A 25,220-nucleotide genomic window follows, 5' to 3' on the forward strand; every position below is an offset into this window, starting at 1 on the left:
CCTTGTGTTTTCACTTAAGAAACAATGCCAGAACCAGTGAGATGAGTCAGTTGGAAAAAGCACTTGTAGAGCAAGCTTGACAACCTGAACCCAGAATGAAAGAGGAGGGCCAACTCCAACAGCTGACCTTTGAACTTCACACATATGTCATGGCAAGTGTACTCTTGTATGCCCACATATACACATGCATGATGCACTCAACACACACATGCAAACACACACGGAGCACATGTATACATTCATATACATGCATATACATATGTATCCACATATGCATGCTCATACATGCACAGTACACACACACACAATAATTAAAATTTAAAATATAAAAATTATAATCTGCAACAGTAGCATAATAAACATATGAGCATATAAAGCTTTTCTGGCTATTTGTTGTGGTTCATGTCTGTAATTTCAATACTGGGGAGGCTGATGCAAATAACAGTGTGAGTTCCAGGCTAGCCAGAGCTACACAGTAAGTTCCAGAACAGCTTGGGCTACAGAATGGAACCTTATCTCAAAAATCAAAACAGAAAAAAACTAGTGTGTGTGTGTGTGTGTGTGTGTATGTACATATGTGTGCACACATATGTGTGTGCATGTGTGTACGCATGTGTGGGCATATATATGTATACATACATGTGTATACATATGCCCATAGCTATTCTGAAAGTTTAATTTCTAAGCACCGTTTGTGTCAAGAAAAATGAACAATCAGTTCAAAAAACTCACCACATGGAAGTGCTGTTTATGCAGCCAAAAATCCAACTATTTGTATCCTGTTGGTTAATAACAGAAAACAATGGTGTAAAACAAGCATTTCCAATACTTTCCTGTTACATAACATTCATAGAAAAATATATGGAAACATTGATGGTTAGGATCAAGAAAAACATAGTGGTTGGTGACTAAGAAACATGTTCTTAAAGACACACAGGTCGGCAGGCGTGGTGGCACATGCCTTTAATCCCAGCACTTGGGAGGCAGAGGCAGGCAGATTTCTGAGTTCGAGGCCAGCCTGGTCTACAGAGTGAGTTCTAGGACAGCCAGGGCTACACAGAGAAACCCTGCCTCAAAAACCAAAAACCAAAAAAAAAAAAAAAAAAAGACACACAGGTCTAGGATAGGGGGAAAGTAGACTACTAACTTGGATGGCCTGGGTGAGCAGCTAACCTGTAGTGCAGCACGAGACTGCCCTCGGGGCACTTGAAGAGCCTAAATCTGAGTAGTTCTAACCGCTTAGTTACACATAGTAACCTACATTTTAACAAAAGTAAATATGAACTAGAGATAGACTTTTCTAGAACCAAACACCCATAGCCAGGAAGGTGAAAGACAATTAAAAATGAGTGCCTTTAATTTAAAAAGTCAGGTTATGCACAGCTTTTTACTTTATCATCTACATTTCCATTTACTACCAGGACATAACTTCTGTATCACCAGGAATGTGTTTAGTCTGAAACCCAATCGCAAGGGCTGGAGACTGAAGGCAGCCGCTACTTCATTAGCACACAATTAGATGCTGCAGAAAGAACTGCTCTTTTTTGTTTTTTTAACAAAGCATCCTACATTTAACTTTGGTTATTTTAAAAAGCACCACCACCTGAGATGTTTATTCCAATTTCTACAGAAGCAAAAGCGATATCCAAGATCTGATGTTACTGAAATTCCCCAGAGTGTAAAATGATGTGGAGTACTATCAAGACAGCTACATTGCTTCGGAATCACAAATACAACAATGAAGACATCAGTCTTTTGATCCGACCAGTGTTTATAAAGTCCATTCTAAAGCCAAACAAGTTACAGACAATGATACATCAGGCAGGCAGTCTTCCATTTCATGAGCTTAAATAAAAGATGACCTTTTTAAAGAATATTGGAAATTAGCAACTAAGTTTTTTTTCTTTCCTTTCACTGTAGGCTTCTTAGCTGTGTGATTCTGGCTTCTCAGAACAATAATGAGACATTATGAAGCATGAGGACAGGGCAGAGCTGCAAATTAGCATGGTTATTCAAATAAACTCATAACCACAGCACTTGGAAGTAAGCAATAAATGACAGAAGAATGGCAGAATGTTGGAAATTGTTTAAATTGCGTTAGTTACAAACTAATCCATTATTGCCGGGCGTGGTGGCGCATGCCTTTAATCCCAGCACTCGGTAGGCAGAGGCAGGCGGATTTCTGAGTTCGAGGCCACCCTGGTCTACAAAGTGAGTGCCAGGACAGCCAGGGCTACACAGAGAAACCCTGTCTCGAAAAACCAAAAAAAAAAAAAAACCAAACTAATCCATTATCATATTTTCCCTACTTTTATATAGGCTTAAAACTATTACAACAAAAATTATAAAACAAAATTTTAAATTCACATATTATTTTCTGGTAATACTCACTGACTGACTTACTCTTCTACTGCTGTGACAATGGCAACTTTATAGAAGAAAGCATTTAATTTGGGGTTCATGGTTCCAGAGGGTTAGGTAGAGTCCATGAACCTCATGGCATGGCTGACATGGCAACAGGCAGGCAGGCATGATGCTGGAGAGTAACTGAGAGCTTACATCTCCATCCACAAGCTCAGGCAGAAAGCGTAAGTGGAGATGGTGTGAGCCTTTGAAGTCCACCCCATGACATATCTCCTCCAACAAAGCCATCCCTACTAATCCTTTCCAAACAGTGCTACCAACTTGGAACTAAGTATTCAAATGTATGAGTCTACAGGGGCCATTCTAATTTACACCAACACATCCGAAGACATTACACAAAACATTCTCCTAGTCACTCAAATGCAAGATCTGCATTTTGACAAGCATTTTCTCAATATAACCTTGACCTCTTGCTATGGTTTGAATATGAACCATTCCCCATAGGCTTATGTTTTTGAACACTTGTTTTCCAGCTAACCGTGCCATTCTGAGAAGAAGTGGAATTGGTTAGGAAGTGAGGCCTAGCCGGAGGAAGTGGGATGGTGTGGGGAAGCCACTGGGGGTTATAGTGCCAGTTCTGCCCCCAGCTGTGCTTCCTAATTTGCTGAGATGCAAGGGGGTACCACCAACAGCATGGTCTGCTCCAGGAACTGCCTCACCTTCCCTGCCATGACAGATGGTACCCAGTTCAACCACAAGCAAAAATAAACTCCTCTGTAATTTGCTTCTTTCGGGTATTTGATCACAGTGACATTGAAAATAACTAACTCACCTCCTAGTTTGCAATTCAGCACTATATTAATGGACATGCTAGAATACCATCATTCTCAGCATCAACTGCCTCGCTTGAGGTTGAGAGATGCTGATATCTATGAGAAATAAAACGCTGATAATTACACTACAATGTAGTTTTTTGGAATCATGACTGCCATGGCCACTTCTCACCTTTTCTTTTAAAAGTTTCCTATATGTTGTTTCACATGTTAAGTTCTACTGGCAAAGTCACACACTCGGTCTGAGTTCTGTATACATGTAATCTCAGCTACTCAAGAGCCTGGGCAGGATGTGGAAAGGCCTATCTACACGAGGCAAGACTCAGCCTCAGCCTCACACAAGTAATACATTTGTAACAAGAACTGAACAGATAAAGAATTAAATTATGAAAGATGAAATGTAATATAAAGAATGTCATTTGCTTTGACAGTGTACGTCTGTCCTCTACTCACTTTACTGTCCTACAGAGCATCTGGCATAAAAAGCCCCTGCACTCTAGTATGTGATCACATAGTAAAACCGGGTTCACTGCCTCACACTCCATCAGGACAGCTTTATCACCTATACTTATCCTTTAAAAACAACAAAAGTTTAGGATTCAAGGCCTCATCCCGAGGACAATAAATCTAAGGTAGAAGAACAGGGTGGAAGACTCAAGTAGAAGTTAAGAGAACATTATCACTTATAGATAAATGGTGCTTAGTAGTTCTCAACCAAAACATTGCTCAAAACAAACGTTTCTAAGTGACTCAACTTAATGACAGTTACAGCTGATCCTATGAAACCAGCAGATGAAACTAAGAGAATGAACAACAGCGTTCAAATTTAAATGATATGAGCCGATCTTCTTACCAGCATGGTGCTCTGACAATAGGCATGAGTGTAGATTTTTCTATGATTTGCAAGAGGAAATGCAAAGTAAATCTTATCAGATTCCTAAAAAAGAGAGAAATGAATTTAAGTACAATAAGTGAATAAATCTCATCATTCAAAACTCATGGTAACAAGAATAAACAATTATCATCACATTACTGCTGTTACTAAGAACCAGTTGGCTAAGACTGGAAGGCAAAGGACAAGGAGACAAGAGGTTCACACTGCAGAAGAGGGGTTGGGGATTTGGCTCAGTGGTAGAGCGCTTGCCTAGCAAGTGTAAGGCCCTGGGTTCAGTCCTCAGCTCTAAAAAAAAAAAAAGAAAAGACAAAGACTGCAGAAGAGCCGTCCAGAAAGCATCAGTGTCTGTGTGATGATTTACCTTTTAGTTAATGGTTTGGTTTTGTTTTTTTTGAGCCAGGGTTTCATTTTTTAGCAATGACTGGTACAGAACTTACCACATAAGCCAGGCTGGCCTCAAAATTTCAGCAATCCTCCTGCCTCTGCCTCCCAAGTGCTGGGATTAAAGGTGTGGTGTGCACCACCATGTGTGGCTGTGGTAATTAAACTTTCAATTGCTTTGGCTACTGAAAAGGTTGTATAACCAACCTAGGAACCACAGCCAGATTCTGGGTTTTTTTTTTTGCAGGTACGGTTTTCTAAATGAAACAATTCCTTACCTAAACAGCAAACTCAAACCCTGGAGGAGGAGAGGCTGAAATGCTTGCACTCATAGTGTGGCACTCATCTGGAGAATGGGCACACTAACAGACACAAATAAGAAGCTGTACTGAAAAGGTTAAGGAGACAAACTCTGGATGGCTTCAGCTTGTCAGGCAAAGATTCAGTGAACTCAGTGAGTACACACATATTCTCCTATCCATGAGCTGACAACAGGAACCCCGGGGAATGAGAACAAGCCAACCCACTACCCTTAACAGCCAGCAACTCGAGTGCAGTGCAAACGATCGTGTCATCCTTTCCTGTGGCATTTGTCCTACTTTTAACAAACTTAGTAGATAAGGGGAAATTCTTCTGTGAAGCATTCTAATCGATAACTGAAAGAAAAATAGGATAGAATCATTTTTGTGTCCTAAATTAATTCATTCAGATATTCCCTGCCAACTGATCATGTCTCAAGAAGAGGTTCCAGGCGAAAAAAAGCTAATAAAAAATAGACTCCATCAGGCATTTAGATCCAATCACTAAATCATAGGAAGAGTTGGTTAAGGAACGTACTGAATGACCACGGAAATGCAATCAGTAAAATGAACCAGTATGAAAGTCCATCATAAAAAGTGACTGATATTTTGTCAGTAATTTTCAAAGAAAATAAGAGCTGAAAATATACTCAAGAGGAATACAGACATATCAGCCAACAGGGATGTATAGGCCTCATTTGGATCCTTACCTAAATATAAACTGAACAAAGAAAAAGGGTCCAAATTTATGATAAAACAGGTAAATTGAACATATTCAATATTTATTATTAAGGTATTCTTACCAAATCATGAGAAAATTAGATGCGATTTGCTCTTAAAAGTTCCTAACTTTTAAAGATAAATATGAGTATAAGTTTGGACAAAAATACACTGATAGAATACTTACATTATAAGCCACATAGGACCATCTGGACACTTTTACTGGAACCCACATAGATGTCCCTTAATGTGAAGGAAATTAATTTATTTGCCTCGGTTTTTTTCCATATTACAAATTTTCTTTCTGTTTTGAATTCTGATAAATACTTATCAACAATAACAAACACATGGTTCCTTACACACGGGCTGCTTTAAGAGATAAAATGCAGAAATGCACCCTTCGTGCTTAGCATCATCAACCAGTGTTCACATCAGGTAAGAATTACAAAGCCACTCAGCATCTCTAGCTTAATGGATTCTCAGTAGAAGGAAATCAGCATGACTTTCCCCATGCAAAACATTTACGTGACTACCACAGTGTATGCTTAAGAGCAAACTTATCAATGGGATGATGTGTTAGTAACTCAAAAGAAGGTCAAAGAGTAAATGACGGAGAAATAAAGATGCTATAAATAATACACCTCTCTCTTTGGGTGACTATCAGGAAAAAACAAGGGCATGTAACGCCAAAACCTTTCTATTTATCCAATAAATTCCAGCACAAAACTTTTATCTTACAATTTGCCTTTCTACTTTATTATTTTATCAAAAATAATGAAAAGTTCGACTTTAAAGGTTATTACCACAAACCTGTTAGGTCAGAAATTATGGACGGATTTTCCTCAAACTGTTTAGCTGGGTGTCTTATAAAATGGTGATTCAAAACGGACAATTTCTTCTTAGGCTTTTGAGTTATCTAGAAAGAACATTAAATATCGTCTAGATCATTTACATCATGACAATTTGATGAAGCATTTCTTTGAGTAATAGTCAATATTTACTCCTTCTGAGCCAGGCACAGTTCTAAAACAATACACTATTAACTCTAATCCTAGGGAAAATTCTAAAGGTAGCATATACCTGTATTTTATTAAAAAAAAAAAAAACAACAAAAAAAAACAAAACTAAGGCACAGAGAAATAATCTGTTTAAAGTCACTCAACTATTAAGATTTGGGGCTATAATGCTCTGTTATAATGAAAACAGACTATCTCAAACACTAATGTTTTCTCCAGGAGGAAGAAGCCAGAGCCACAGCTCTTAAAACCATTCCCATGGAACAAAGATGCACTGCAAAATGACCCGAGGGAAGGCAGTTTAAGATGAGTCATATCAGCTTGTTCTTAACTCACAGAAGATCCTGAAGCTAATGAACACAGGCCTGTTAATTAAGCTGAAATGATTGCTACCACAACCCATCCAGCAGTCGTTAAGGAAGTGACAAAATAAGGTGATGTTCTCTACAGGGCATGGTGATTTCTGTGCTTTGCTAACCGAACAACTGGAAACCAGGTTTGAAGAATTAATATATGAGATCTCATTACAGCAATGACTCAACCTGGACAGTACATAGGCAAATCTCTGGTGAGCGTGAGTTCCTGAATGACTGTGAACATTTTGATCTTACTGCATACATTTTGATCTTACTAATATGCTAAACTTTAAAACATGGTTCAAGAGAACCTAGTAAGAAAGATTATGATGTTCAAAATGCATTACTAAGAAAAATTATTAGTCTGTAATAAATATTTCCCTTAAATTAAAAATAAAAGCCAGAGAAATATATATCAAACTCTGAACTGCTCAACGAACTGATGGCAGAGTTAAAAGATCCTTTGCTCTTTAGTTTCACCACTTCCTGAACTAATGGTTTACACAGCACACCAGAAGATACAAAGATATTTCCATTTCAGAACTTATTTAAGTTGATATAAGGTCCAGGTTTCTCTTAGTATCCATTTTGAAATGAATTAAATCTATTAGTGTTAACAAAAGCCTTCACTTTGCTAAAACAAGCTTTCAGTTTAACATGCATACTTGTTTGGTATCGGCATCAATAAGATCAAAGAACGCTCGAATTGTAGTCAACTGCAATTGTTTACACCTAAAAAATAAAGGAAGCACATAAAATCTTCTTAAAACCCATACTTTTTTTAAAAAATTGAAATTGTGATCATTTATTTATTAAATCAAATTTATTTATTAATCATTTATTTATTAAAATAAAATATGTTAGAAATGATCATACTCTATTCTTTGAAAATTTCTTATCTTGATCATATCATCAACCCCTTGCTTCCTCCCCAACCCGTCCCACATCTCCCACACCACACCTCCTTTCCAACTTCATGTCCTCCTCTTAAATTTAATTTACTTTTTAACTTGCAAATTCCAGCTAGTCACACCCATATATGCATGAGTGTGGGGTAACCCATAAGGGAATGAGGACTCTACCAAACATACCTCCCGCCACACAGTGACTGCCTCTCCCACAAGCTGTCAACTGTCAGTTTTGATTCAGATATGCACAATTGTATTAGATAATGGAGTGTATTATATTTCTTTAATGCTGTACACTAAAAAGGTTTCCAACAGATCATTCTTACTAAGTGTATGTATTAAGGTTGAAACATAGAAAAGCAAAGCAAATGAAATCTTTCTGGGTATCTGATAGTACAACAGCCTTTCTGTTGCCCATGTAACTTCCATACATTATATCTGCTTCCTCCTACATGCCTGAACTGTGTGGATCTGGAAGACACTGTGGCTTGTACAGGCAGATGAAGGTAGGATAAAAGAATGTTTTTAAAAGATGTATTTATTTTATGCATATGAGTACACTGTAGCTGTCTTCAGACATACCAGAAGAGGGCATCTGATTCCATTACAGAAGGGTATGAGTCACGAAGTGGTTGCTGGGAAATGAACTCAGAACCTCTGGAAAAGCAGCCAGTGCTCTTAAGCAGTTATCTCTCCAGCCCGAATAAAAGAATCTTAAAGCCAGAACCCAAGGAGCTAGACATAGGAGCCTTTGTTTTTTTTGATCCATATGTAATCTCTTATGTTTCTATATATTAAGTATAGATCTACACTACATTAGCTGTGTCTGGGTGCAGTGACTGGCCAGGGGCTCAGAAGGTCGGTCCTCTGCAGGCACGTCTGACTGCCCAGCTACGGCAAACCCTAAATTTAGTATTTGATGCTGAAGACAGAGTGATCTAGCTTCTTCAGAAGATGTTACAGGTTGTCAAGGAAACCATGGTCAAACAAACAAGAACCAAGTTTTGAGTTTTCAACCCAGTTCATCCTTCACTTTTGGACTTATTTATGGGTCAAATTCTATGAAAGACAGCAAGTCAATGACTGCATCAGTGAGAAAGAAACACTATAAAAATCACCAGTGCAATGTATAACTTACCACACGATGGAGAGGTGGTCTGTTGAGACCCAGGTCTTAGGCACTGCTGAGCTCTAAGGGGAAAAGGAGAATAATTAAACTCAAGCACATCTACTATTTCCTATTGCTGGATTGTTCAGACTAATATTTAGAAACACATAATGTTAACTTTACTATATTGTTTAATTCTTTGAATAAAATTATTAATTTTTACAAAAGATGATTCAAGTATATTATTTCCTACATAATATAACTAACATCATTTCTGGTTCTAAAAAGCTTCTATTACTTTTTAAAAACGAACATTAACACAGATCCTATGCTAAAGTTTAACATTTAACACAATTTAAAAACACAATTATAAAGTTGACCTTAACATTCCTTTAATAAGGAATCTTATTAGAGAATCTTATTAAATACCACAGCTTTCTTACATAAAGATCTTTTTTTTCTTTTACATAAATGCAAAAGGGCCTGGGAAGGGGTGGCATTTTGGATGTAAATACATAAATAATTTTTTTCAAAAGTTCCAATAGATATTTCAGGATTTTAGTTTTGAGTAAACTACTACTTGGTTTATTCTAAGATGAGATTTTATAAGCAGGAGTGTGCCTAAGAAATATTTATTAGCATATATTAGCCATACAAAGTAAGAAGATTATGGCATTTCCATACATTAACATAATATGTACTGTTCATACATATTATGATGATCAGTACATATTACATACTGGTCTCTATAACTGCACTCTATAACTCTTATTCCTCCCCATCCCTCTTATAAATTTATGGGGACTACTGCTGGTAAATATATATATTTATATATTTGGGGACTACTGCTGATAAATTACTAAAAATCCTGACAATCAGAGTTCTCTTTGGTTCTAAGATTTAATTAGCTACTGAGCGGAGTAACAGCTCAGCTACTAGCAGGCAGCATTTAGCATTATCAAGAACATAAAAGTGCTTTATTTTCTTTGACTTTATAAAGGCAACACACAAACACTGCCCCTCCCTTCCTCTACAGTTCAAAGAACACTGCCCAGGAAGGGAAGAAAGAACTGGGAGCCCATGACAAGGAGAACAGCTGTGAAAAGCCATCTTCTAAGAAGTCAAGCCACTGCAAGCATGAGCCCACATTAGCCTTAGTTACTGGCATGTGGCCATACAAGAACTGCCCTGTCAACAGTCATTTATGGATGGAGGAGTCGCTCATGAGGCCCTACTGTTGCATTATTGGCTATTGGCAGACGCTGAGCAGTTGTAGACCTACAGGTAAGGGATCATCAGGCTCCAAAGGGTAGATCTAAACTCATGGTCACACAGATAGCCCTGGTTAAACTCAGTGCGTCACAAACCAAAACACACGTGACTACGCGACCGATTTGTAGGGAAGGAGGTTGGCAGGGTGCGAGGGAGGTAAGAGGAATTGGAGAGTAATCAGAATATTTTATATTTTTAATGCAATTGTCAGAGAACAAATGTAATTAATAAAAATACATTTTATAAGAGTGGTTGCTCATGGAACCATTAACTGTCCACTAAAAGTCACTCATTCTTTACAACAGACAGCATGGCTAACTCCCTTGGCCTCTCTTGTTTTAGGAAGTAGCCGATTTCCTCTAATGGTGTAAGAAAAGAAGTAACGGGTGCCTTTTCAACCCTGTGCTCTACCCGATTCTGATTTTTTATCAGCTGAACTAGTGGTCACTAAGATGATCTTGAAAGTAAAGTATTCCAGGTGGGTGTCTGGCATCAGCCCAGGTCCTGTATCAGAAATCACTCACTGACCTTCACAGTAAAACTCCATTTATATTTAAGATATTGTTACTTATATAGGAATATACTATAGCAATTTAACCTATGCTACAAACACAATTATGGTTGTAAACTCATCAATTTTCTAGACACAATGAACATAAATCTAACTTAACTGTCGAGATAAACATTGAAAAACTGTTACTTCTTAATTGACCTTAATAGCATACATAAAAATGTGAAAAACTATAAAATACTTGAGAGTTAAAAGAGAAGAGTCTTAGCTGCATACGTAACAGAAGATGACCTAGTCGGCCATCACTGGGAAGAGAGGCCCCTTGGTATTGCAAACTTTATATGTCCCAGTACAGGGGAATGCCAGGGCCAAGAAGCAGGAGTGGGTGGGTAGGGGAACAGGGTGGAGGGAGGGTATAGGGAACTTTTGGGATAGCATTTGAAATGTATATAAAGAAAATATCTAATAAAAAAAAAGAGAAGAGTCAAGTTCTACTATAGACAGTGTGGAAAAAATTCTGTAAGTAAAATATTTTCATCAGAGATATATATTGGCAGCAACACACTACCAAATGGATTAGAGAAGAAAGGAAACACACACACAATGCATGTACACACACACACACTCACAAACAAGGTCTGCTACTGACAACACTCATTTACCAGCAGGTATATACTATTTCCCTTTTGATGTTCCATTGTGTCTATATTATATTACTATGTAGAATCTTTAAAATAATTACCACAACAGATAAGGCACTGGTGTAATGGCTCAATTTTGGTAGAAAAGTCAGTCCTGAACGAACTTGGTAATCCCGGAATCCTCCAGCCACAGAAAGTGTAGTCAAATTTATGTGCCGAGCATTTAAAATCCAATAGTTGTTTACAGTCATATAAAACTCTGGAAGGAAATAAAAAAGAAATTCTGAAAAACAAGCCATTTCATGCAACAATGCTTATAATACTAATATTTACCTGCATTTTTACTTAAGCTATTTGGTCTATAAATAACGCTATTCCCATTTCCCTATTTTGAGAAATTTGCATATTCCCCCATGTTGCAATCACAGTACAAATACTGAGACTTACTAAAGGTGTCAGTAGAGAAAAAAGCCAAATTGTACCTTTCATTAAGTTCACACACAAACAGAGCTCTGTACCAAATAAGAATGATGCTCCACAAACCATGGCAAAGAAACCCTCATCTTCTTTCAAAGACCACATAGACTTTGCTAAGGAGTTGTAGACATTAGTGTCTTAGTTTCATGGTATATTCTGTGTTCAATCCCATCATGTTGTATATATTAAATACATGCATTTTTGTATATAAAGTGCCCTCAATAAAATGGTCTTCAAAAAAGACACATACACTTTCCCATGTCACAACAGTGTTCCAGTTTTTGAAGGCTTAGCCACTCTGCTTTGGATAACCATTACTGCACGTTATTATTTAAGTTCCTACAACGACCAGGGCTGTACCATAATAATTTTAGGATTACACTTCTGAAGAAAAGCTCATGCTTAGGATTTTATCTAGTACATTTAGCAGTAGATGTAAAGTGGTGAGTTTCCAGGCAATCTTTCACTCCATGTATGAAAAGTAAGAGAAACGTAATGTTGATTACTCAACTGAGACCAGAACAAAGGAAATCTCACTTCCTCTCAGCATCAGAACTTAACGCTTTGTGTTCCTCCATCAGACCCCATGCATGGCCATGCACATTTGCTCTACAAAGTTCTCAAGATCTCAGCACTAGGCACTTGAGGCATTAGCAAGTGTACCAAGATCGGACACATCGAGAGCCTTGGACAATTATCAATGGGGCTAAAAAATATTAAAGTAAAAAACAGGTGCAAAACTACTAAATTAAGTATTTTCTATTCTTTTCTTGACAAACTATTGAGAGAACTTAGTAAGCAGAGTTAAAGGATTCTCAGAGACTTCAAAGCCACACACCAGATTATGAAAACACAGAAAAGCAGATCTCTGGTCTACTGCTGTATCTCCTCTCTCCTCCCAATCTAATTTTACCCCCCCATCTCAAGAACCCTGTATGAAAGTCCAAGCTCCACTGCAGAGCCACACCCTGGCCACAGTTCAATTTAGATTTGTGCATACCTGCTTTAGAACAAAGACATATAAGAGGCACACACAGGCCCTGGAAAGAGCCTGGGGGATGTGAGTAAGAAAAACTGAGCTGGTTATGGAACTGCAAACGTGTAAACCCAGCAGTGGGGAGGCAGAAGGATCCGGAGTTCAAGGTCAGCTCCAGCTATAGTAAGTTTAGATTAGTAAGTGGGCTACATGATCACACTCCAAAAAAAAATAACTGAGCAATCTCAGAGTTTAGTTTTCTGAATCATGGTCTGAGCATAAGAGCATGAACCACAGGGAGACAAGCTGTTCAGGATACGCATCCCTCTTACCCTGTGAGAAGGCTATGGTCAGAGATGACCCTCTAAGGTCTGGCCCAGTGCAGGACCTCTTTCCTTTTTTTAAAGGTAGTATTTCTACCAAGTATAAACCAGGAATCTGTTAAAAGTCATATATATATATATATATATATATATATATATATATATATACATGAGGCACTGGGAGTATGGAGCACAGTCTGCAAGAAGGCCAAGAAGTCTGGTTCGTAGGCTCTCGGACACCCAGGCACCACTGGGTGCTGAGGAAGAGCTGAGAATAGAGTGGGGACCTGCGGGCTGGATCTAGCAGGGGCTGAGGGGGAAAAGAGGGAGGTCCGGCTGGCCCCATGGGGGGAAGTCCTTGGCTTGTCGGTGGGCAGCTGGCTTGGGCTTGGGTTGGCTTAGTCGTGGCTGGGAGTGTAGAGAGACCTTCTATGGGAGATTAAATGGTGACTCTAAAGACAAAGGCCTCTATGGCTCCCCACAACGGATCCCAGTGAAAAGAGACAATCCATGGTTTTAAGGCATTTATTGTCATGGTAGAAAGTAGATGAGTAAAACTGTATCGGCTTGTCAGGGTGGGCCTGAGATTAAATACCTTTTGCAGGGAGGAGTTTCTGGGAAGGAGAGTTTATTGGCTAAGTCCTCCAAGCCTTTAGGTACCTCATTAAAACGGGGATCTGTCTTGAGACCACAGGACACATCCCTGTGGAGGGCTTTGGGGCTTTGCCCTTATGTGACTGATGACCACAAATCTATGGAGGGCTGAATCCTTATGCGAGAAGCCTGGTTCCCCTGGGAACAGGTAAACCACCTACCATCCCTTCAAGGTCACTGGGGTTTCTAGCCTTAGCTCAACCAGGAACCAGGATATTTTTCACAATCTCATATCCATACACACACACCACACACATCAAAAGCTTAAAACCCTTGACTACTTAAATATTGTTTTCACTCTGATTCTGATTTAATGAAATAAGAAATCAGAAAGTAGGTTTCCTATAACTCAGGAAAAGCTCCCTAAGTTTAAGAATCACTCAGACCGGCAGTTTTAGAGGTGAACCATTGCTGTTCTTTAGAACAATGAGAACCTGGTGGTACTGAAATTACATTCTTCAGGGATGAGGATGCAGCTGAAGGATTTACCATCTGTTGAGCAAATACAAGAGTCTAGGAGACAGTGAGCTCCCATTGCTGAAGAGGCCACATGACTGAGTTCTAGAAGATGCTGAAATCACGCAGATACAGTCCTGGGAGCTTCATCCCTAGCGGCTATCTCTAATAGTGCTAAGAGATGCTATGCACCCTACCAAAGGGGAAAAGTAATTATCAATCATACCCAGCTGTGAACCCTGAAAGTTACATCGATGATGGGCCTGGAAAGACACGCCCACCTGCTGTAACAGTGGCAGGAACATCATGGGAGTAACCAATAACTTTCTGATCAAAATTAAGTCCTCCTCTACAAGAACACGTACCTTGCACCATTACTGGACTAGAAACCTATGGCTAGATACATCATAGACCCTAGGGGAGTACCTACCATTATGCTGCTAAATGAACACAGGGTTAAACTGACTCTTGGTGACTTATTATTATACCTACAGATCCATGCACCTCTCAGCCTTCACCCTCAGAAGCTTCTGTGTGCAAGAGATGGTGGTTAACCCAGCGATCGGTAACTGGCCAAGCAGATGAGAAGAATGGATTACAGAATTTCAGCCCTACAGGGAAGATATGTACTGCACCCTGCTTCCCATGGCTCAGGGATCATTGTAGAGGAGGGGGAAGAAAGAGTGTAATCACTGGAGGAAGAGGATAACTGAAAGGAAGTGTTTGCTTGACACAGCAGGGCAGCTGCACTTGGGAATTTACAGTGGGTTTCAACAGCAGCTTACAAAACCTGTGCAAGCCTATGCCAGACAAAATCCTAGCAAGGAGAGAAAACTTAGGCACACACCACCACCCCAGGCCACTAAGCTACTGGCAATTATTAGCTGCTGGCAGGAGAAATCATTTTTTTCTCTAAAAGTGTAGCCTCGAGTAAACTGACCACTCTCCAATGCAAGGCTGTACATCCAAGAATATTTGGGCAGCACAAATTGGTCTTGAAGGAGTCACAAAAATGAAAGTCAAAATGGTGGGTAGGTAGAGTGGGGAAATGATCTGAGAAGTGTTGAGGGAAGAGAGTGAATATGATCAAAACTCTAAAAAAAAGAAAAGAAAAACCTAAGAAAAAAATAATAAAATAAACAAAAGAATAAAAGAAAGAGGTTCAATCTTGAAAGATTAATTTTAAGTGTATCTGGAATCATTTTTAACTCAATGACATGGATCATCAATATGTACTGTGCAAAATGTAATAGAAATGGTGCTAATAGATTTTGCTGAAAGGACCCAAATATAGCTGTCTCTTGTGAGACGATGCCGGGGCCTAGCAAACACAGGAGTGGATGCTCACAGTCAGCTATTGGATGTATCACAGGGCTCCCAATGGAGAAGCTAGAGAAAGTACCCAAGGAGCTAAAGGGATCTGCAACCCTATAGTTGGAACAACATGATGTACTAACCAGTACCCCGGAGCTCTTGTCTCTAGCTGCATATGTATCGAAAGATGGCCTAGTCGGCCATCACTGGAAAGAGAGGCCCATTGGACTTGCAAACTTTATATGCCCCAATATAGGGGAATGCCAGGGCCAAAAGAATGGGAATGGGTGGGTAGGGAAGTGGGGGGCGCTATGGGGGACTTTTGGGATAGCATTGGAAATGTAATTGAGGAAAATATGTAATAAAAAATATTAAAAATTAAAAAAAAAGAAATGGTGCTAACATGTAATTTTCAGATTTTTATTCTTTTCCTAAACATACACTCATTCATGACTATTAGAAGCAATACAAAGGATTCGAACAATTTTAACAGCAACATTTCTTAATTTTATTATGATACAGTTCTGACATGCTAAGTTTCAAATAAGTAATTCTTAAAAGGCCAAGGATCAGTCCCAAAAATAACAAAGTTGAAGCTGTAGCACCTAAGAAGAATTAAACACATGCCACCCGTATTTAATGGCCAGACAAAGAAAACTAATGGTATTTTCTATGATAAACCTAGATGGAAAGAGATTAATGACACTGAGAATTGGAGGTGCTGATTTGCAGCTAAACTGTTTCATATTTCATTTAAGCCTGCACTTTCTCAGCATGCAAACTGGACTAATCCATTTTTCCAATATCCCTTTGGGCCCCCCAAAAGGAATTCTTTACCCCAATTCATCAATAAAAAATTATAAGAGGACTGTTGTCTCATTCCCTTAAGTTGTGTTAATGGTTTGGTCACTTTATAAGTTATAGGTATGTTGTCATTTTAGGGAATGATTACAAATGATGATGCATCATGGACAGAGAAAAAACGAAATAGGGACCTTAGCCTCAGGAATCTCTCTTTCCTTTCCTCCTCTACCTCCTTTTCTTCCTCTTCCTCCTCTTCCTCCTCCTCCTTACCCAGTGTCTCTCCCTCCCTCCCTCCCTCCCTCCCCTCCCCTTAGCTAAGGGGCAGGGGGTTGAAAGGAAAAACAGAGGCTATAATAATATTATAAACTAGACAAATAGGGATGGATTATCTACTCTTAAACCAAAAAAAAAAAAAAAAGTATAGTCATACTCTTATGTTGGTACAGATTTTTATATTTTGATACAAAAATAAAGTTATAGTTTGTTACACTGGTACAAAATTTAATATATTGGTATAGGTTTAAGGCTTTCATTGGTATAAATCTTTGTATATTAATACAAAAGTTAAGTATAATTTTGTTACAACATAATATATGTATGTTTCAACTCTTAAGACAGGCATTGTGCCTATGCAACTCACTTAAATATACAAGGTTTAGGGCTGGAGAGATGGCTAAGCAGTTAAGAGTACTGGCTGCTTGCTCTTCCAGAGGTCTTGAGTTCAATTCCCAGCAACCACATGATGGCTCACAACCATCTGTAATGGGATCCGGTGCCCTCTTCTGGTCGGTCTGAAGACAGCTACAGTGTACTCATAAAAATTAAACAAATAAATAAATAAATCTTTTTTTAAAAAGTACAAGGTTTAGTCCCAGTCTTTTTAATAGCTGCTATTACAAACTGTTTAGGACAATTAAGTAATGCAAGTTAACAGTCAGTCAATCAAACTCATGGTTATGTTAAATTCTAGTCTGGATTATCACAGAAATATACACCCTGGGTTGTACAGATAACAGGTAGCTGGAAACACACAGTCTTCAAAAACCTCAGAGACTCACAGACTATGGATTTAAAGATGTTTTTATTAATTTAAGGCCTTTCTGACATTGAGACATGTCAGCTCTTGGCAGCACCTCATTCGACTAGGAAGAAGATGACGGGCATCAAAAGGCCTCCACATGGAGTTGCTTCAACTGTGGCAAGCTAGCCACTGGGCACAGAAAATGCCCTAACTTCATCTGCAGACAGAATGTGTCCAGAAAGGAGAAACAGGGGTAGGGAAGTCAATCGCCAAGCTCTGCCAAGACAGGGTAAGCAATTACTGCTTCCTAATTCCTGCTTCACAAAGGTCTGTCAGATAGTGTGGGCCAAAAGGCTTAAAGATAGATGCTCCAGCATTATAGAGAATATGGGGGGACTATCTAAGTGTCAGCTGTCCCTGTCATTACTTTATTTTTGGAAGCTGCATCCTGTGCTTCCTGAATACTCAGGTAGTATTTATCCCTTCTCGGGTCTCTGATGGGTTAAAGATTAGAAAGTCATAGTCTTACTAGAAGTCGTTTAGGATTTGAGAAGATGTTCTAGGTCTGTAAAGGTATTTAATAGGTTAGAAAATGATTTACGTACAGAACTCTGAAGTCACCAGGATATGATAGCTAATAGAATACTTTTTCCTGAGTTGTCAAATATAGATTAGAACTTTTCAATGTAACCCTTACCGAATAATTTTTATAATAATTTCATTATTGTTCCTACTATATATGGTTTATTATTTTTTAAGATTGATTGATTGATTGATTGATTGATTTAAAGTATGTAAGCACATTGTCACTCTCTTCAGACACACCAGAAGAAGGCATCTGATCCCATTACAGATGGTTGTGAGCCACCATGTGATTGCTGGGAATTGAACTCAGGACCTCTGGAAGAACAGACAGTGCTCTAAATGTCTGAGCCATCTCTCCAGTCCCTGTTGTTTATTATTACAAGAGAAAGACCCTTTCTATTTAGACAAAAAGGGGAATTGTTGAGGTTTGGTCTTTTGCTATGTATTGTAATGCTAAATTCTGTACCAGAAAGTCTAGGCCTACACAGTTCTTGAATTCTCTTTACAAGCTTTTCCTGTGTAAACCTTGTTCCTTGATTTAAAACTATTTGTTAAATAAAATTGGCTACATGCAATTACTAGAGGGATTAGATATAGATGGGTTTTGAATTACCTAGTTGGGGATAAGAAAAGAGAGAAGGAGGAAGAACAAAAGGAGAGGAGGAAGCTGCCATGAGGGGCGATACACCATGAGCACGTGGCCAGGAGAAACAGCAAGTATCTGGGGTACACCGCTGGGGGAGGGGTAGATGCCCAGCAGTTAGAAAAGTAGATTAAAACTGCATGGTACTGGTATAGTGACAGACAAATAGACCAATGGAATAGAATTGAAGACCCAGAAATGAACCCACACACCTATGGTCACTTGATCTTCGACAAGGGAGCTAAAAACATCCAGTGGAAGAAAGACAGCATTTTCAACAAATGGTGCTGGCACAACTGGTTGTTAACATGTAGAAGAATGCGAATCAATCCATTCCTATCTCCTTGTACTAAGGTCAAGTCTAAGTGGATCAAGGAACTTCACATAAAACCAGAGACACTGAAACTTATAGAGGAGAAAGTGGGGAAAAGCCTTGAAGATATGGGCACAGGGGAAAAATTCCTGAATAGAACAGTAATGGCTGGTGCTGTAAGATCGAGAATTGACAAGTGGGACCTCATGAAACTACAAAGCTTCTGCAAGGCTAAAGACACCATCAATAAGACAAAAAAACCACCAACAGATTGGGAAAGGATCTTCACCTATCCTAAATCAGATAAGGGACTAATATCCAATATATATAAAGAACTCAAGAAGGTGGACTCCAGAAAGTCAAATAACCCCATTAAAAAATGGGGCTCAGAAATGAACAAAGAATTCTCACCTGAGGAATACCGAATGGCAGAGAAGCACCTGAAAAAATGTTCAACATCCTTAATCATCAGGGAAATGCAAATCAAAACAACCCTGAGATTCCACCTCACACCAGTCAGAATGGCTAAGATCAAAAATTCAGGTGACAGCAGATGCTGGCGAGGATGTGGAGAAAGAGGAACACTCCTCCATTGTTGGTGGGATTGCAAGCTTGTACAACCACTCTGGAAATCAGTCTGGCGGTTCCTCAGAAAATTGGACATAGTACTACCGGAGGATCCAGCAATACCTCTCCTGGGCATATATCCAGAAGATGTCCCAACCGGTAAAAAGGACACATGCTCCACTATGTTCATAGCAGCCCTATTTATAATAGCCAGAAGCTGGAAAGAACCCAGATGTCCCTCAACAGAGGAATGGATACAGAAATTATGGTACATTTACACAATGGAGTACTACTCAGCTATTAAAAAGAATGAATTTATGAAATTCCTAGCCAAATGGATGGACCTGGAGGGCATCATCTTGAGTGAAGTAACACAATCACAAAAGAACTCACATAATATGTATTCATTGATAAGTGGATATTAGCCCAAAACTTAGGATACCCAAGATATAAGATACAATTTGATAAACGCATGAAACTCAAGAAGAATGAAGACCAAAGTGTGGACACTGTGCACCTTCTTAGAATTGGGAACAAAACACCCAGGGAAGGAGTTACAGAGACAAAGTTCGTAGCTGTGATGAAAGGATGGACCATTTAGAGACTGCTGTATCCAGGGATCCGTCCCATAATCAGCTTCTAAACGCTGACACCATTGCATACACTAGCAAGATTTTGCTGAAAGGACCCAAATATAGCTGTCTCTTGTGAGACGATGCCGGGGCCTAGCAAACACAGGAGTGGATGTTCACAGTCAGCTATTGGATGTATCACAGGGCTCCCAATGGAGAAGCTAGAGTAAGTACCCAAGGAGCTAAAGGGATCTGCAACCCTATTGTTGGAACAACATGATGTACTAACCAGAACCCTGGAGCTCTTGTCTCTAGCTGCATATGTATCGAAAGATGGCCTAGTCGGCCATCAATGGAAAGAGAGGCCCATTGGACTTGCAAACTTTATATGCCCCAATATAGGGGAATGCCAGGGCCAAAAGAATGGGAATGGGTGGGTAGGGAAGTGGGGGGCGCTATGGGGGACTTTTGGGATAGTATTGGAAATGTAATTGAGGAAAATATGTAATAAAAATATAAAAAAAAAAAAAAAAAAAGTAGATTAGAGGTTATCCTCCAGTAATTGTCAATGCCAAAAATAAAAACAAAAACAAAAACAAAAAAAACCCAAACAAAACAAAACAACAATAACAACTCCTCTAATGGACATAGCTACAAAGACTTCCTAGCTTCACTCTGAGCAGCGAAGGTCGGTTGGAATGTCAGGGGACTTACCTGTAATGAAACGATCTAATGGCATCACAGGGGCCACATGAGGAGTAGCTTGTGTAACAAGAAGATTGATCAGATCTTGCTTAAAATTTTTCAGTGTAAGCAATGCTCTGGCAACAAGGCCACCCATAGAGTGACCAATTATTGCCACACTTGTAGGAGCAAATTCTTGACCCTGTTTTTAAACAAAGACAAATAAAATAAAATCACCATGATAAAATTCTTAGTATCCTGAGAGAAATATTTAGTACTTCTGTTTGCCTATGAGCAATACAATACAATAGCAAAGATAAACCATAGCAGCACCCCTCAAAAGACAGAAAAATCCATCTTCATACAGTTCTAAACAATATGCTAATATTCTTGTATGGTATGCCTTAACATAAAAAACAGGTTTTGGTTATAGTTTTCTGAACTAAAATTTGAATCCTTGAGTTAGTGAATCGTGTTTGTATTCATTTGTTAGGTTGCTTACAATCTGAAGTATGAGTATATTAAATAATATTAGAATATTAAAAACTCAAGCAACAGCACATGCTTGCTTACTTACAGCAATGCTATGCTTATTCTCCTGAAAGGCTCTATCCAGCAGCTGACCAAACAGATGCAGACTTACAGCCAAACACTGGATGGAGGTTGGGGACTCTTAGGGAAGAGTTGGGGAAAGGCCCTGAGGGGGATGGGAACCCCACAGGAGGACCAACAGAATCAACTAATCTGGACCTCTGGGAGCTCTCAAGAGAACAAGCCACCAGTCAAAGGATGCCCTGGGCACATATGTAGGAGATGCACAGCTCAGTCTCCATGTGAGTACCCCAACAACTGGAACAGAGGCTCTCCCTAAAACTGTACCTGACTGTGGTATCTGTTATCCAACAGGACTGCCTTTTCCAGCCTCAGAAGGAGAAGATGCACCTAATCTGGCAGAGACTTGATGCCCCACGGTTGGGGGATACCCAGTGAGGTCCCACCCTCTCAGAGGAGAAGGGGAGGAAGGATGGGAAAAGGGTCTCAGTTGGTGGGGGGTAGGGGGGGACCTGGAAGGGAGGCAGTGCTTGGGATGTAAATAAATAAGAATATTAAATTTTATAATATATAAGAAATCAGAATACTTGGCACTGAAAAGAGTTTTAAAGAATGAGACAATTACAACTGTTGTTGCAATGTACTATCGTATGGTATCTCTTACTTCAAATTATTTCTCTACAGTGCATTTTAGTTTAAAAAATAAAATAGCATATTGATCATTGATTCACTGGTTATGAAATGCTTTAAATAAGTACTGCTTAAAAAGAGTCTTTGTTGCGGCTGGAGAGATGGCTCAGAAGTTAAGCTCACCTGACTCTTCTAGAGGACTGGGGTTTAACTACCACCACCTGCATGGCAGATGAAGACAACAGTGTGCAACTCTAGTCCCAGGAGATCCAATGCCCTCTTCTGGACTCCAAGGGTACCAGGCACCCACGTAGTGCACAGACATCCAAGCAGACAAAATATGTATTTACATGAAATTAATTTTTTCAAACAATAATAATCTTTGTTTATCAGGGGTGGTGTTACAACCTTTTAATCCAGCACTGGTGAGGCAGTGAAGTTGCATATCTGTTCAAGGCCAGCCAGTGATCTATGTAGTGAGTTCTAGGCCAGCTAGAAAACTACAGACTGAGATCATCTCAAAAACACACAAAGAAAAGAGTTTGTGTTCACTGTTCTCCTTAGTGTTTCCACTAAACCCGGGCTTGTTTCCCCAGCATCCATCCTTCATATGTATCTTTCTCCAGTTATGGTGGGCTGAGTCTGCTACCCTCAGAATGAACTAAAAGTGAGGTTGCTGCAGAGTATAGTCTGGGTCCTTAAATTTTGGACGGCTTTTTGCTACGCAATAGATCAGTGCTTCTCAGCCTGTGGGTTGTGACTCCTTTGGGGACTGAACAACCTTTTCACAGGGGTTACATATGAGATATCCTGCATATCAGATATTTACATTATGATTCCTAATAGCAGTGAGATTACAAAAGTCATTTCATGGTTGGAGTCACCCAAACATGAGTAACTGTATTAAAGGGTCACATTTATGAAGGTTGAGAACCACTGTTTTGGATAGTTCACAGTGCCCACAATGCAAATAGTATGGTTTATGATGAATATCTGTTGTCCTACAGGCTAGAATCCTTGTATATGTAAGGCAGAAAGTGTCAGAATTAGCCTCTAGTGAAAACTTGGGACACCGAGCTTATAATGAATGCCTGCCGCAGGCAATGTTTCTCAGGTCACAAGCTGCTGAAAGAGCAGAGTGAAGGTCGAATGTCGGCCTGCCCCACCCCGTGAGTCTCACTGTTGGAAGCTTGCACCTGCTTTTTGTGGACTTTGTCCTGTGTGCTTCCCCTTCTGCTTTTTCTCCAATTTGCTTCATGTCCTTTCACCACGTGACGGTCACGTGTTATAAACTGAACCCTACCACGAATCCCACTAGCAAGCCAGCCAGCCTGGGGATGGACTTGGGGATCTCAGAGAAAGCTCACTGCGTCAGGACCAACCTCTACACCCCTACTTCTTGTTCTTAGCCATGGGAGCTCCCTCTCACTCCTGGTCTCTGGTGCTGCTCTCCTGCATCCTTCGGCTATTAAATGAAGGGCCTGGGCCTCCGGTCTTTGACTTTTCTCTTTACACATACACAGAGACACACACACACACACACACACACACACACACACACACACACACACACGGACACACACACTTACTGATATTGGCCACACCGACTCATCTCCTCCCCACCCTGGCTTTTAATACATGTATTTAGTGTTAACTCCCAACTAATCTCACCCGGAATTTTTTTTTCCCTCTAGACCCAGTTGCACAACTCTTGTTGCGCAATTGCTATGCTGGGAACACCTTACGAATATTAAGCTCAACCTGTCTAAACTAGACTTTACTACCTCCAAGTATCCTCTACCTAGTCCTATCAAAGGCAATTCAATCCCTTCAGCTGTCCAGAGTATCTGGAGTCGTTCTTAACTCTTGTTTTTCTTTCATACAGAATTTCAATCTGCAATCTCCCAGCAAAGAGGATAATTTTCTCCCCATAACACTCTGATCACTTGGGAAGAGATCATTAAATTCTATTCCTCCTACACTGAATTTTTGTTCCTTTTTCTATACATTATTAATCCATGGACTGGTGCTAGTGTGGACAAGTGGCTTTCAGCTGTAGAGATGATCCTATGATGGACTACATACCAACTCATATTTAGATACTAAATCAGATTAGTCTTTTGCAATAATTCTATTTGGTCGTGATATACTATACTTCTTTACGCTGAGTTTGGTACTCTGGTATTTGGTTGAGAATTTTATATTTATGATCTTGAGGAATATTAACCCTTTAGTTTCTTTTTAATGACTGTTGTGTTCTCTACTTTTTTATTAAACGAAATTCTATCTCCCTTACTCTTTAAAAGTCCTTGTCTAGTTTTGCTGTCAGATCTGTGCTGGACTGAAAACTGAGTCTTTTTCTTCCTCTGTTCTTTTGAAAATTGTTTTGTTGCTGCTGTTGTTTTAAGATCAGCATTTGTTCTTAAATGTGGGCTAGAATTTTACATGACGGAAAATCATTGAACCCTAAGGTTTTTCTTGGTGGTAAGATTTTAAATTACAGCCGGGCATGGTGGTGCACGCCTTTAATTCCAGCACTTGGGAGGCAGAGGCAGGAGGATCTTTGAGTTCGAGGCCAGCCTGGTCTACAGAGTGAGTTCCAGGACAACCAGGGCTGCACAGAGAAACCCTGTCTCAAAAAACCAAAAAAAAAAAAAAAAAAAAAAGATTTTAATTACAAATTCAAAAGAAATTCTGACAGTTACTGGGTTACCCAGATTTTCTGTTTCTTATGTCAGCTTTATAATTTATACTTCAAAAACTTTATATGCTTGAGTTATTAAGTTTACAGGCATAAAGGTGTGCATGATATTCCTCTCTCACCCTCTCCAAATGTAGAAATGTGTCCTCATTAGTTCCTGACATTGTCACTTTGTTTTCTCATCTTTCAGACCAGTCTAGCCATGATCGTTTTTAATGAATCAACTGTTGGCAAAAGTTAGCTTTTATGTTGTTTTATATTTCTTTAATTTCCACTTTCACCTTGTTTTCTTACTTATCTTTATTAACTTTCTTTCCTCCCTGGCTTATAAAGCCTGTTAGCTTACGTCACTGATTTGAAAGCTTACTCTTTTCTAATGTAAGTATTCAAAACAGTACTTCTGATAACCATTATTTAATCCTCTAAATTCCCTTTTTATTAGTTGAAAATTTAATACCTGTATAAAATGTAAATTCTGATATGCATTTTCATTTTAATTCAGTTCGAAGTATCTTCAATTTTCATTTTTTAAAAACTCTGGGTAATCTAGAAGTAACAGTTTAAAAAAAATTTTTTTTTACCTTTAATTTAACTTTGCTATTTTCAGGAAATAAATTACATTGTTTTAGTTCTTTGAAGATTAT

The 25,220-nt window shown here is 39.1% G+C and overlaps 1 protein-coding gene across 1 annotated transcript in view; it reads right to left on the reverse strand.

The window, feature by feature from the left end:
- Positions 1-25,220, reverse strand: part of Pgap1 (post-GPI attachment to proteins inositol deacylase 1) — an 85,566-nt gene that overhangs the window by 50,082 nt on the left and 10,264 nt on the right. The window contains exons 4-11 of the mRNA XM_021162705.3: positions 20,724-20,895; positions 11,406-11,563; positions 8,911-8,963; positions 7,530-7,596; positions 6,303-6,408; positions 5,680-5,735; positions 4,051-4,134; positions 733-779 (exon numbers count right to left, since the gene is read on the reverse strand). Of these exons, the coding sequence (XP_021018364.1) occupies positions 733-779; positions 4,051-4,134; positions 5,680-5,735; positions 6,303-6,408; positions 7,530-7,596; positions 8,911-8,963; positions 11,406-11,563; positions 20,724-20,895 (743 nt within the window). The remainder of the gene's footprint in view (positions 1-732; positions 780-4,050; positions 4,135-5,679; positions 5,736-6,302; positions 6,409-7,529; positions 7,597-8,910; positions 8,964-11,405; positions 11,564-20,723; positions 20,896-25,220) is intronic.

This window comes from Mus caroli, unplaced genomic scaffold (assembly GCF_978045245.1).
Source record: "Mus caroli unplaced genomic scaffold, Mus_caroli_1 scaffold_1, whole genome shotgun sequence".
Lineage (NCBI taxonomy): Eukaryota > Metazoa > Chordata > Mammalia > Rodentia > Muridae > Mus > Mus caroli.